This window comes from Struthio camelus, chromosome 2 (assembly GCF_040807025.1).
Source record: "Struthio camelus isolate bStrCam1 chromosome 2, bStrCam1.hap1, whole genome shotgun sequence".
NCBI lineage: Eukaryota > Metazoa > Chordata > Aves > Struthioniformes > Struthionidae > Struthio > Struthio camelus.
This window is the reverse complement of record NC_090943.1, coordinates 8,447,864-8,461,140: the sequence shown is the minus strand read 5'-3', so window position 1 is coordinate 8,461,140 and position 13,277 is coordinate 8,447,864. Positions and strand designations below refer to the sequence as shown.

The 13,277-nt window shown below is 38.2% G+C and overlaps 1 protein-coding gene across 31 annotated transcripts in view; it reads left to right on the top strand.

Moving 5' to 3' along the window:
* KMT2C (lysine methyltransferase 2C) overlaps window positions 1-13,277 on the top strand; it is a 207,594-nt gene that overhangs the window by 103,883 nt on the left and 90,434 nt on the right. For all 31 annotated transcript variants that reach the window (XR_011139519.1, XM_068934237.1, XM_068934226.1 and 28 more), the window contains 5 exons: window positions 3,262-3,424; window positions 6,987-7,158; window positions 8,955-9,069; window positions 9,907-10,079; window positions 10,922-11,082. Coding sequence is in view for 30 of the 31 variants with exons in the window: in XM_068934237.1 (XP_068790338.1) it covers window positions 3,262-3,424; window positions 6,987-7,158; window positions 8,955-9,069; window positions 9,907-10,079; window positions 10,922-11,082 (784 nt within the window). In the remaining variant the exon portion in view is untranslated. The remainder of the gene's footprint in view (window positions 1-3,261; window positions 3,425-6,986; window positions 7,159-8,954; window positions 9,070-9,906; window positions 10,080-10,921; window positions 11,083-13,277) is intronic.

The window sequence follows — 13,277 nt, the reverse complement described above, 5'->3', positions numbered from 1 at the left end:
GCAGCAAGAAACGGTGAAAGTACGGATGGCATTGGAGCTTTTTTGCCACGGGTGAATGAATGCACTGGGAGCTTGCTGAAGAACATACTTGGTAACCAGTGAAGGAGTTTTTGAATGGGAAAATACTCCGCTGACTCTGCTTTAATGACATGTAGTTTATTGAAGGTACTGTGCATAAGTAATGAACTGTCTCTGTAGTTCTGTGACACTTTGTCGAGGTGTTTGTGTAGGACAGGATTCTAAACTACTTTGGATCCACGAACAAAACCGTTCTGCTTCCTTTAGCAACTTGCCATTTTCCTGTTCCTGTCCTTTGACTACTCTGATCCAGCTTCCATCCCCTTCGCATAAGTCCTTATTTTGTACTCATGCTAATGAAGCTGAAAACTGCATATTGTCTTCCTCTCTTACTGTCCTTATAACAGCGTGTTAAGACAATTGTATTATTGGAAATGTGATTTATTCCTTCCTTCTACCTCCTACAGACCTGATGGCATATTTTGGCAATAGAGCACTAAAGTAGCATTTGTTCTTGGTTTTTATTTAGCAGAGCTTTTAAACTTTTAAAGTTCATACACTTTTGCCGTTCATATATTTTCTTTCTGCATGAAGGTCAGTCGGCTTTAATAGTGGCATACTTGTTCTTCTTGGGTCATAGCATGTGGTCTGTTTTCAGAGAAGTGTTGGCTCCTACTGCTGGAAAAGTAACTCTTCTGATCAGCAGCTGTTGCCAAAATATCCCTTTGGGCATTTATTTCTTCAGACTGCTTTATCTGTCTTATAAATTCAGCAAATGTTGATATTCTGTGCTTTTTATTTGCTTCGGATGATATATACCACATTGTTTTTAAAGTGTGTGTTTTACTTAGCTGCCAAATGCTTTTCATTGCCGAAGTAGTTTAGCAGATGGGTTTGAAGGGTTCAATTAAAGGTAATTTGGGCTTCCATTTTTCTTCCAGCATCTTTATATGATTCCTTAAATCATCATCAGTGTGTTTCAGGGCTTTACTGTTATCCCATAGTTTGCTAATTTCTAATAATCCAGTTTACACCATTCATTTGTGTAACATTTGGAAAAAGGTATATTCTGAACCTACTTACAGGTTTATTATGTGCCATTGTTGACCTGTGGTTTTGCAACACGAATGCAACATTTAAAAATGCTATTACTATCGATATATAATGCATCTTCATTATTTCTTATTTTGAGTAAGTTTTACTCTTTGAATGTTGGCATTTTCTCATAATTTTATCTTCCATCGCATTTTTTTTTAAGGGTAAACTATGGGATCCAGTGAAGTCTTTGAATACCTTCGGGAGGGACTTTTTTTGGACCTTAGTTCCTCCTAAGTTCCTATTTCTAATGTTTGTTATTGAGTAATATCCCTGAAAACTTTGTGTCTTGCCGGTAAGAGCGGGAATTTAGCTGTAATCTGGGCCATCTAAATAGGATGTAGGACTGTTGAATGCAAAATGATGCCATGGGTTGTATGGTGTTGTGCCATTGCAGTTTATGAAGTTGGAAACCTCAGGCTGTATTTTCTTGACTTCCTCTCTAAATTCCGTGATTTATACTGTACAGCATCCTTAATGAGTGTTCAGTAATATATGGCTTCCTAAAATGAGTTTTTTGTATTGCTTGTTGGCAGTCTTTAAACTTAAATGATTATTGTTACCTTTTTCACCTGCTTTAGGAACTCCATTAAATTGTTTGCTTATCTTCTCCCCTGCCCTCTCCCTGCATTTTGGCTAGTGAGGTAACAGAATGCATCTTTTTCATCCTTAAAGTAGGTGTTAGAGACACAGGTAGAGGTGAGAATTCTTGCAGACCTGAAGACTGTAGCACAGAAAACTTGGCAGTAGCTATCCTTAATGAACTGTTTTTGATTTCTGTGCATAAATGTTTTATATTTTTACAATGCAGGTATGTTTTTCTAGCATCAAATAATACTTCTTCTTGCCATTGTCTATGAGTTGCTGCGCAAGGAGATAGTTCACTAAAGACAGTAATTTCATCTGGTTTTAAGAATGTCAACTTCGAAGTTAATACAGACATCTTTGTGATTTGTATATTCATATGGGTTATTTTTAGTTCTGTGGACTCCTAGTAGCATTATTTTATGCCTAACTTCATGCCAAAATTTGAGACAAGAATTACGGTAATAAATATCTTCTGTTTTCCAGGTATTAAGGCAGATCTAGTATGTAACTTTCCTTTGTTTTGAAACATGCTCCTGTCTGGATTTTACTTGCCACTTGATCTAGTAAACAAGCATGCCAGCGTTAGTGTCAAAGTATATATTTTTATCATGAAAAATGAGGGTCACTGAGCTCAGCTGTTGCTTTACATTATGTATATCGTCCTATGAGCCACTGACCTGTTTTTTCTTAAATTTACTCCAGATCTTACAGTGCTGTGCTCTTATCCCTAAAAAGCACTGTTGCCTTGGTGAAAAAGTGCAAAAGCGTGTTACAGTGCTTCAGGGATTGTAATGAGATCCCAGAAAGTAAAAAGACTGATTAACTGAATCAGAAAGGTGCGAGTGATATTTTACAAGCCGGCTGATGGAATCTGTTCCCTCTAGAATAAAGAATTGCAGGGTTACTGGGTAATTCTTTCTGATAAATGATTTCTTTACGAATGTGACTATGGCTTCTAATAATAAACGTGTATTTATGACTTCTGAAAGTTTTCCTGGTGGTGATATTTGTGTAACATTGAAATAAGAGATGAGAAGGAGGTACTAGGTTATATAATGCATTATCCCCCCAGAGAGAATTGTTTTATGCAATGTATAGTGTTGTTATGATGTTCTACCAAAAATCTAGTTTCATTTGTATTCATATTTCTGATAAGAATGTATACAGTGTCACGTTAAAGTATCTAGAGTAACATTTTTAATTACAACCTAGTACCAACATGGTATGGTCTGCCTTTGTTATTCAGAATGAGTCCTCGAGTGTTTTTACAGAGGACATAGCTAAAGTTAGACAACGCACGGAAGAGAAATGCTCCTCCCTGGCAAGAGGAATACAGATCATCAGAGCACATTTAAGCTGGGTTTTGCAGAACATTTTAAGATGTAAGGATTTGAGAGCGTCACTGGAAGACACAGCCCCAGCCAATTTTTCCTTTGTCCTCAATATTCACTCCCTTCTGCTAGCCTGGATTCTTGTGTCTTAAATGAGGCTGGGGAACTGATCTGGCTGAAAATGAACTAATGAGAAGAAAAAAAAAACATGTATATGTTTGTGTTTCAGCGATGTGCATATTGTAAGCACCTTGGAGCCACTATCAAATGCTGTGAAGAGAAATGTACCCAGATGTACCATTACCCCTGTGCTGCTGGAGCAGGCACGTTTCAGGATTTCAGTAACTTGTCCCTCCTTTGTCCAGACCATATTGATCAGGCTCCTGAAAGATGTAAGTACAAATGAGACAATTACCGCTTATGAGGTAATTGTATGTTTTTACACTATGGTGGTTATATCCTTAACCCTTGTCCCAGGCCAGAAGAGCAGAGTATCCTGTAAGATGCCTAGATTTGCTTGAATAAGCTTAATTTTAGCATGTAATTAACTGCAGTGGAGTCAGTGAAAGTGTTGTTTTGTAGGCTTGAGACTGTCACAAGTACCTGAGATTTTTTGGATTTCCATTAAAAAAAAAAAAAAAAAAAAAAGGTCTATTTTATTTTTAAAAGTCATTTATTTGCTAAATATTTATTTTCAGTTTTAATTTAAAGCCGCATGCATTTGAGTATATAATAGAAATAGAATTGTTGCTGTGAAAATTTAGCCTTGTTTGATACATCCTGAAACAGTGTATTAGAACATGAATATTTCTTGATAACACTAAAAATTATGTGGATTCCAGTTGTTACACCTTCTGAAAGCTTAATTATGCCCCAGCATATATTGCACTTAGCAGATTACCATATGATTAAAGATTCTCCATTGTAGGCAGGATACTTGATTCTGCCTGTAGATCACTGGTGTATTGCGGTATGGTAAATCCAACTTTCTTGTTACCTTTTCCGTACGGTTCTTAAGGGAGACATTGTTGAACACCACTTCCTTCAAACTTGGCAGTGCAGTTTGCTCAAACGTTTCTGAAGTTTTCTTTCACCATTTAGTATAATTCCTTCAAACATTGGCTTTTAGTAGTTGGAACAGAGTTGTGCTTGGGTGGGCTTTTTACTACTCTCAGGTCAGCTTGACTGCTGTAAATAACTAGTGGAAGGCAGAGCTAACGCCGCTGATCAGATACTGCCTTTGCTTTTCACTAAGCACATTTTTAATGTTGAAGAATAGCGGCACTTCCAACTTCTTATTTACTGTTTTGCACTTTTGAGTTTGAGGAAAGGAAAAAGGAAAAGCTAGAGCTCTATTTATTACATGTTTAAATCTGCACATTCATCTATTAAATCTATTAGCAAAATAAAACACGAGAATGTAAATGAGAGGAAAGATATTGAGCTAAACAGGTTAACCGTTCCGGAGAGGGCTAAACTCTCTTGAAGAGGGTGGCGTAAACAGGGGACAGGTGATAATTTCTAGGATAGTCTTTTAAGTACCTGTGTGTTTTCTGAAGTAATTGCGGAGTTGATTACCATCCATTAGCATTTGGAATTGAGTTAGTGGAGTAAAATTTTGGGTATGAATGAGTTTTTATGTACTGCTAAAATAATGATTCGTAACCTATTGCTCTTCACTGGACATGGAGACCATAGTTTTCATGTAGTCTTTCACAGCTTGGCCTAGCATTCTTCCCGGTTTTCTCACTGCAGTGCAGTTGCTGATTCTCTGTGTTTTCATGTCTTACGAGTTCGGAAACAGTTTCTAGCAGAGGAACCCTGTGGTCTAACATCCTTCCTGTGGGACACTTCCAGTTAACTGTCCTCAAGTTTGAAAGTGATGTCTGTAAAATGTTTTAAGATATTATTCCTTTGATGTTAGCAGCTGCTCCAAGCAGTCCTGTCGTCCTTTATCTCGACTAGCAATTAATCCTATCCTCACCTTCCCGTGAAGTTTTGTTTTGTTCTGCATCCCCTCCTGTCAGGTCTGTGCTGCCTGCAGTTCTTTAATCTCCTCTTCCCCAGAGCACCCTGAGAAGCGCCACGTACAGCAGGTGAAGGAGCTTTATCAGGGTGAGCTTCCACCCTGTAGAGGGGAGATCCAGAGGAGATGCTGCTCACAGGAGTGAGAAGGAGAGACTAGGACTCTCCGGAGCTGACTGAGAACTGCTTTTTATATCCCTTTCCCCGGAGTGACAGGAGGTGGGGTTGGGAGAGCTCTCTGGGTCTTCTACGCTGGCCTGGTTAGTCATTGGCACCTCACAGATCGGGTATTGAGAGCACTCAGCAGTCACAGTTGCTTTACAGCAGGCAAGCTGAAGTTCACAAGAGGATTGGAGGTCTTTTCCGTCATGAGACTGGCCTGTCTACTCTCACCTAAATTCTTCATCAGCCAGGAAACCATAATACAGTTTATACCCACAGTCAAGTAACGTAGCTGGATTTAAAACCTCCCTTCACCGTTAAGCATGAATCAGAGAACATAAAACCCCAAAGTGGGATGAGTCATGTGTTCAGAGGAGACATAGTCTTGGTTTTCACAAACTGTTAAAAAAAAAAAAAAGTTCTTGTCCTATTAGTCCTTCTAATTGGGTTGTTATTTTCTGTATACTGTATGTCTGTAAAATTCTGCATTTCTACCTTCCTGAAATAATTTGTGAAGCAAGTATAACAGCTATAGAAGTCAATTAAAATGATAAATGCAGTATTTATTTGTTTATTCAAATTGAATTAAGGAAAGAAAAGAACAATTTTGTTTTTTCCTCTTCTGTATTCTGAATGCATAGTCAGATGTTAAGTTGATTAAAGTAAATTTATATGAAAATGAAGTTGTGAAGGTTTAGGAGATAATATTGTAGGATTGTCAAGGTACCCGACCTCATACAATACCGTAAGAAGAGCATTGGGAGCGCAGGAGGGAGACTCTCCCTGCTCTCTGCTCTGCAGGGCACCCCCTCCGAGACCCCCGCAGTTTGGAGAAATAGCTGCAGGAAAAGTCCTGATCAGTCCCTGAAGCCCTAGGATAGAACAGGTTCGGGCACTATGCAAGACTGTGTGAGCTGTCGTCATCTGTAAGAAGCGTGAGAAGATGAGCATGATGTAATTTCCAGACAGTTTAGCTGTGGAACTGCAATACTACTACTTAGTAGATGTAAATGAGATTTATGCGTAAAGGCGAAATTATTATAGGAAGGACAAAACATGCATCTTGGATATCAGGGCAAGTATTTTGTCTTCCTTATTGTCGTACTTTTAATTCAGAGATTGAGACGTTAGAGCTCCATAAAATTATTTTTAAGGGTTTTTCTTGACGTGGATAAAGCTGTGAAGTCTGTATAAATGAGTGCAGTAGAACCAGCTTTAAGAGTATAGTTCTTTAGACCCGTTTTTCCTGTGTGCATACCTGGGTGCACAGCAGAGTTAGTATTTCTCTTTTTTTAATGACTGTGTGGGAAGGTTTACTCAGAAGACTTGTCTTCTGACAATTTTTAGTTCAAATTGATAGGCTTGCCTTGCTTGTCCTAATTCAAGCTAGAGCAACCATATTGCAAACACTTGAACCAAACAGTAGTTTTAGATCTGTTAGGAGCTTTGTTTTGTACTTTGTCCAGATAAGAGTAGGTCCTAAAGCGTTTGGTTTTATAGTGGGGAGAACCAGAGTAAACCTGTTTCTTTTGTTAAGACCTGAGCAAAACTTACAATGAATGTAGTTTTGTTATGAGATTGGTTGAGTACGTCGGAAAACCAGATGGAAGGAATATGTATCAAGTATATTAAATTTGAATTTTGTAAGAATGATCAAGTTCTGTATGCATAAGAAGCGCTAAAGAATTTCTTAGTTTCATTTGGTTCATTGAATTGTTTGTGCTTTTGAATGGCATAATAATTGGAAAATAATTTTTTTTTTTGTAGCAAAGGAAGAAGCAAATTGTGCAGTGTGCGACAGCCCTGGAGACCTCTTAGATCAACTCTTTTGTACAACCTGTGGGCAGCATTACCATGGGATGTGCCTGGACATACAAGTTACACCTTTAAAAAGAGCAGGTTGGCAGTGTCCTGATTGCAAAGTGTGCCAGAACTGCAAGTAAGTGAGAGCTGAAGGGCATGGGGAGGATGTTCTTAGGTTTATGCTCTGTGATTTTTAGACATATTTAGACATTTTAGATGTTTTTAGACATTTAGACACTTTATGAACTGTTTCACCCCCCCCCCCCCCAAAAAAAAAAATATAGATTGCTTGCCCAAATATGTCTGGCGTGATATTATAATAATTTAAGTAACTGATCAGATCCCAGGGTTTGGGATCTTTCTTCTAAAAGACCTGAGCTGGCATTCCTGCATACTACTTCCACAGAGTTGTCGTTATCTTTGCAGGTTCCAAAGAGCAGCAAAAATTTGTGATTACCTCCTTGTATACAGGAGGTATTTTATTCAAATATACTAAATTAACATATTAGTTTAACATAGTGCCATTAGAGTCTGAGAACTTGAGCCTTTTACTCAGCTGACAGTTCATCGGTGCAAGTACCGTATCCTGGCTGGGCCCAGTGCATTAGGCTGTCTCTTCTATTTCATAGTAATTTTCAGAGGCAGTTGATGAGTCATTACGAAAACAAACTCGTGGCTTAGTTGAGCAAAGAAAAAAGCGACTAATTGTCCATGGTTGACTTACTAAGCCAGAGGAGTATTGAGACAATAAAACAATAATTGTTGCAGTATTACAAGGCTTTGCTCAGAGAACTAGGACCACTTGTACACTTGTTCTCATAAAACCCGATCTGATGAGCACTGTAAGATTTTTTTTTTTGTTGGTTTATTTTTTTTTTACAAGCTTACCAGAAAAGAGTAAAGATCAGTTTTAGTCAGGTCAACTGGGACAGTTTGAGGGAATAACCACTTCACTACTGCTTCATATACCTGATCAGTCAGTGCTCTATTATTTTGCAAGTAGAAAACACTTGGTAATTGCCCATATTCAGATTCACTCACTTTAGAGAAGATTGTTCCCTGATCACACACAGATGATAGTAAATGTCAGCAATGAAGGTTTAATAGTGAGGCACGTTCTAGAGAGTATCCCTAAAAGAGTTGGGCAGGGTAATTACAGTATTTGCTAACTAACCCTCTCTCTTTGGGATATGTCCGTGCAAACAGACAACATTTACTACTTTTTAAAATACTGGGTCTCACAGGTAATGAAGCAGCATTTAGTGTGTAATGCCATATACTTTCTTAAGCTCTTTTCAAGCAATCCTTGTTGCATACTCTTTTAACTGAGTTCATTTATTTGAACCTAACACAGCACACAATGGCTTTAGATGTTACCAAAAATATTTAGTCTCATCTTCAGTCAGTATGTTTTATCACTGAACTTTGTGGTGAAGCTCTGTAATCGATGTAGGAAAGTTGAAATCTCCTCTTTTAACAGTTGTCCTACTTTGGCAATCATACTGGTTGACACTGTAGGAATTCTGGTGGTCAGAGATGATGGCTTGTTTTCTTTTTTGGAAGAAATACAGTCAGGCTGTAGAACTGTGTGTTCTCTTCAGAAAGAAATAAAGCAAAATATTTCATTTTTTGGAACTGATTTCAGTACAAAAAGGCGATTAAATCTACCTACGTGTATGTAAATGAGAACGGGCTGATTTCTGGCAGTCATAATAGTTGCACAAGCTCAATAATTTTTAAAGTGAACATGGCGTACCTGATTCATACTTAAATATGAATTTAAGGGCATCATCTTTGGACCTATTTGGTCCTGATGGTATTCATATATTCTAGTGTACCCAGTTACTTCCCTTTCTAATTAGACTTCTCATTAAGCAGATTTTTAATGGCTTAAATATATTTTTTTAGTATCACTCTTGTTATTTTTCTTAGACATTCTGGGGAAGACAACAAGATGCTGGTGTGCGATACGTGTGACAAAGGCTACCATACTTTCTGTCTACAACCAGTTATGGACTCTGTACCAACAAATGGTTGGAAATGTAAAGTAAGTTGAAAGGTTTTCAGCATTATTCTTTGTCACTATAGGGGTCCAAATATTGTTATCCTCGTTATGCCGTTCTGTGTTTATTGCTGACTGCTGTTACTGTTGAACTGACTGTGACCTTGCAGTTTCGGAAGGAATCCCGCTTGTATGGTAGTCATGTGGCTCTACTGCTGCTCCGTGAAGGTAGCTTTCAGTGCAGTGGCTGAAGCATCCTATGTAGGGCAGTAAAGCAAGCAGTCAGTATATGGGAAAAGGGAAGCGAAGGATCCAGGTGGAGTGGATAACCTTCACTTAATGACAGCTGCTCTCATGATTTGATGATTGCAGCACTACAGTGCATGCAAAGAAGTATATGTATCTGTCCTTGAGGACTCCATGTATTTTACCGCTTCTTGCTTGCCTGAACAGCAGTTCTGCAGCTCAAGGTTCCTTTGCGCTGGAGGAAGGCAGGATGAGTTTGCTGTTTTGTCAATAACTTGAGGTGTAGATAGTAATAAAAATACAGTTTCAACATAGCAAGGGAAGTCTCTAGACATGAGTTGAATGTAATTTTGTAAGTCACTTTGTGGTAGTCATGAGAAGACTGAGATTAGGGATAAAAACGTTTGGTTGCATAAGAAAATATTCCTTTCAAGTCGGGGAGTAGTGCAAGGAAACCTCCTCTTGGTTGTTGCCTAAGCTCTCCGTATTCTCTTAACAGATCCTGGATAATTTATCAGTGTTACCCAAGAGTGAATTTCTTTTAATTTAATTCAGAACAGGAAAATGTCAGTTGAATGGCAGTTCTATCACATTGTGAAATATCATAATTAACAACTAAATTCTTGTGATCTCTAGAACTGTAGAGTATGTGCTGAGTGTGGCACACGAACAAGTTGTCAGTGGCACCATAATTGTTTGGTGTGTGACAGTTGTTACCAACAGCAAGACAACTTATCTTGTCCCTTCTGTGAAAAACTGTGCCTCCAAGACTTCCAGAAAGATATGTTGCATTGTCACATGTGCAAAAGGTAAGAAGCTTTATATTTGTTAAACTGTACTAGAGCACCTGAAGTGTATGGTGAGCGGGTATGGCATTTGTGCGTTTGTGCGAAGGATGTAGACTGTGATATACAGTGCTGTTGTACCTTGCTGTGCAGCATCTTGATCTTTCATCCTTACATACAGTGGACAATATTGGGCAGTCTTATTTTAATCTTAGGAAATAAGTGGGAATTTGCAGTTACCTGTTCTTTTTTTGCTAGTGAGGTGTACAGAGAAATATGCTCTGCTGCTGCTCCTCATATTGCATCTCTTTTGTGAGTAAACAGACCAGAAGAGTCGTCGTCATAATTTCTACATGCACTAGTATTTAAATTTTTGTATGCATATTAATTCTGTAAGGCTGTTGTATAAAGAGAGTTGTTTACAATGGTCTCTGTTTGTTAAATTTTCAGATAGGTATTCTCTGTTCAATTTTGTGTGTTATGCTATGCAAGTAATAAAAAAAAGAGAATCTTTAAAAGTGTGAACTGTTTGAAATACAGTGCTGTTGTATCTTGCTGTACAACATCTTGATATTGCTGTACAACATCTTGATATTGCTGTACAACATCTTGATATTGCTGTACATGTTGTGGTATCTGACTGGCTTTAGAGATAGTTGAGGTCTTCATGTTTAAATTTGTTCAGTGCTTGACATACAGATATATTATTTTTATTTCTTCAAGGTGCTCCCAGATAAAGCACTGGTTGAAATATTCGATTTTCCTGAAGGAATGAAAAACAGTGCTTTTTTTTTATATTGATTCTAACCAGGATATTTTATATTTTTATTATTAAAATCATAGTCACACTAAATACATCTCCCCAGGTGGATTCACATAGAATGTGACAGATCTCCAGGTAGTGAATTGGATTCTCAGTTGAAAGACTACATCTGCACTCTTTGTAAACAAGGAGAAGGGGATCAGACTCAGTCATGTGATGTAATGGACACTTCTGAACTCATTCCTGAACCTGACAGTATGACAGGTAATTTTTCTCGAGTCAGTTTTGCTGAAGAAAGGTAGCAGGATGCATCACCGGTTCTCTTTGTACATAGTCTTTATTTTTCCAAAATACTAATATCAAATAAAAATATCTCTAGCTGTCCCACTAAGTCCTTTGTGAACCAGCCACTGATATTCCACTCTGTGGAGCTCATCCATTCCTTTATTTAGCGGTAGCTTCTCAGGCAGTCCGTGTGGGAGCTGTCTTCTCAGTGTGCTTTCTAGCCCTCTGGCTTCAGTAGCCTGTATTAGAGAAATCAGCAAATAAGCCCCTTACTGGCAGCTCTCAACCTTCGAGGTCCAGCTTCCAGGTCCAACCTGTAGTTGCAGATTGTCTGGGCTTTTTAAATCTGGTGCAGTTAGGTTCAAAAACATGCCGCTTTGATAACTGTCTTGGGGGATTCATATCTACCGTGCACATTCCTGATAAATATTCCTGGAGACATCTAGTTTTCCTTTTTCCCTCTTCCTGCTGTTTGCCAGGCTTGTATTGCCCATTTTCCTCACTACGTCCAGATAGGACACAGCGGTGGAAGCTAGACTATGTTCAAGGATCAGGTATAGTTAACTAAACAGGTGTGCTTTTCTTTTTTCAAGAAAATCAAAATTGATTGGTGGTCTTGTTTCTGGGTGCTTCTCGTCTAAATAGGCAAGACAGTTGAAAGGTGGGAAGGGAAATGGCGGGAGAGTGTGCAAAATAGATTTTTTGAAATTACTCCGTAGCGGCAAGGAAGCACAGTCTGTTGATCTTAGTCCGGCTGGACATCCACAAGACCCGTCTAATGAAGTTTCAAGTGAACTCCTGTGTGTATTTCATGCCACATGGATAGCACCTACACTCATGCAGGCAGAATTTCCTAAGGGAAATATAATTGTAGTTAAATTTGGAGACAAAGTGAAATCTATCCGATTAAATGCGCTGTCAGTGCCATGTGCGTTTTTCCTGTCTAAACAGCAATGCCTGTGTGTTGATCTTCTGTTTAAAAAAAAAAAAAAATCAGTAGCTCAGTTGCTTGTTTGTTAAAACTAAAGTTGCGCATAGGCGAGTCATTCTCTTTGATGTTAGCCAGTATACTTAAGTGCATACGTGAGGTAAACAGTAGAGGAATGCTGAAAAATAGATCCTGGAGAAAGGGCAGTGACAGTAGGTAAATTTAAATAAATGGGTGCAAGAAGTTTGTCAATGGACATGTACACCAAGTTAGAATGATTAGCAACTTAAACCTTTGAAGATCACGTCTGTTGTGAAAGGTTACCAGAAGCTATCCGGACTCTCAGACAGCGTCTTTAGACGATTTAGGAAGAATCTGAGTAATACGCAAAACTTATACCGAATATACTCCCAGTCTTCTACTGGAATCACTTTTGAGTAAATGACGTTTATTTGAAAGGCTAAAGTTTTGAGAAATATTTTTATTATTATTTCTAGCTAGGAGAAGCATTGATGAGCATCCTCTTTTCCCCAAGGAAGAATAGGACTGTCATCTCAACTACTAGGAGTAATCTGGAGCTATTATATGAGTACAGTCATGCAGTGTCTTATGCCCAAGAGAGCACTTTTGTACATTTAACTCAAATTTGGAGCTAATCTAAATGATCATTTCCTCAAAGTTAAAATATCACTTTAAAGTTGGCAGAGTCTGAGAGCCACTTTTAGGTGCTAAAAGTGGCATCACCTAATAGTTCCTGGCTTTTTGAACTTTAAAGAGGCTTTCCTGAACAGAAAGCTATATTAATTTGCCCTTTTTTTGCGCTAACATCTGTGGGGGATCAGTTCCTTTTGAGTTGATGCTTGCTGTATACTCTGATTTTCATGCTGCTACTTTGTCTAGTGCATTTTAATTAATTTCCTTAACTGAAAAAGCTTTTAAATGGGAAAAATATGTGCACTTCCTGTTTCTGTACTCTGTGATGATACTGTCAGCTTGAAAAGTATTCAGTACCACCTCTCCCATGCAACTTTCTGTAACATGGGGAAACTTGCAGATAAAGGTATGCTAGTTCTACAGAGGCAAAACTCATTTTTCGTGTTGTTGGAGCTGAGCAGACGAGTTGAAAAATCAGCATTTCAAATGCTGATAGTAGGTGGAATAGGTCTTATTCCTCTGTGTTATAGGTCTTTGTAGTATTTGTATAAAAATTTGAAGCCTTCATGCTACAAGGTCTTTAGAGTTTAGA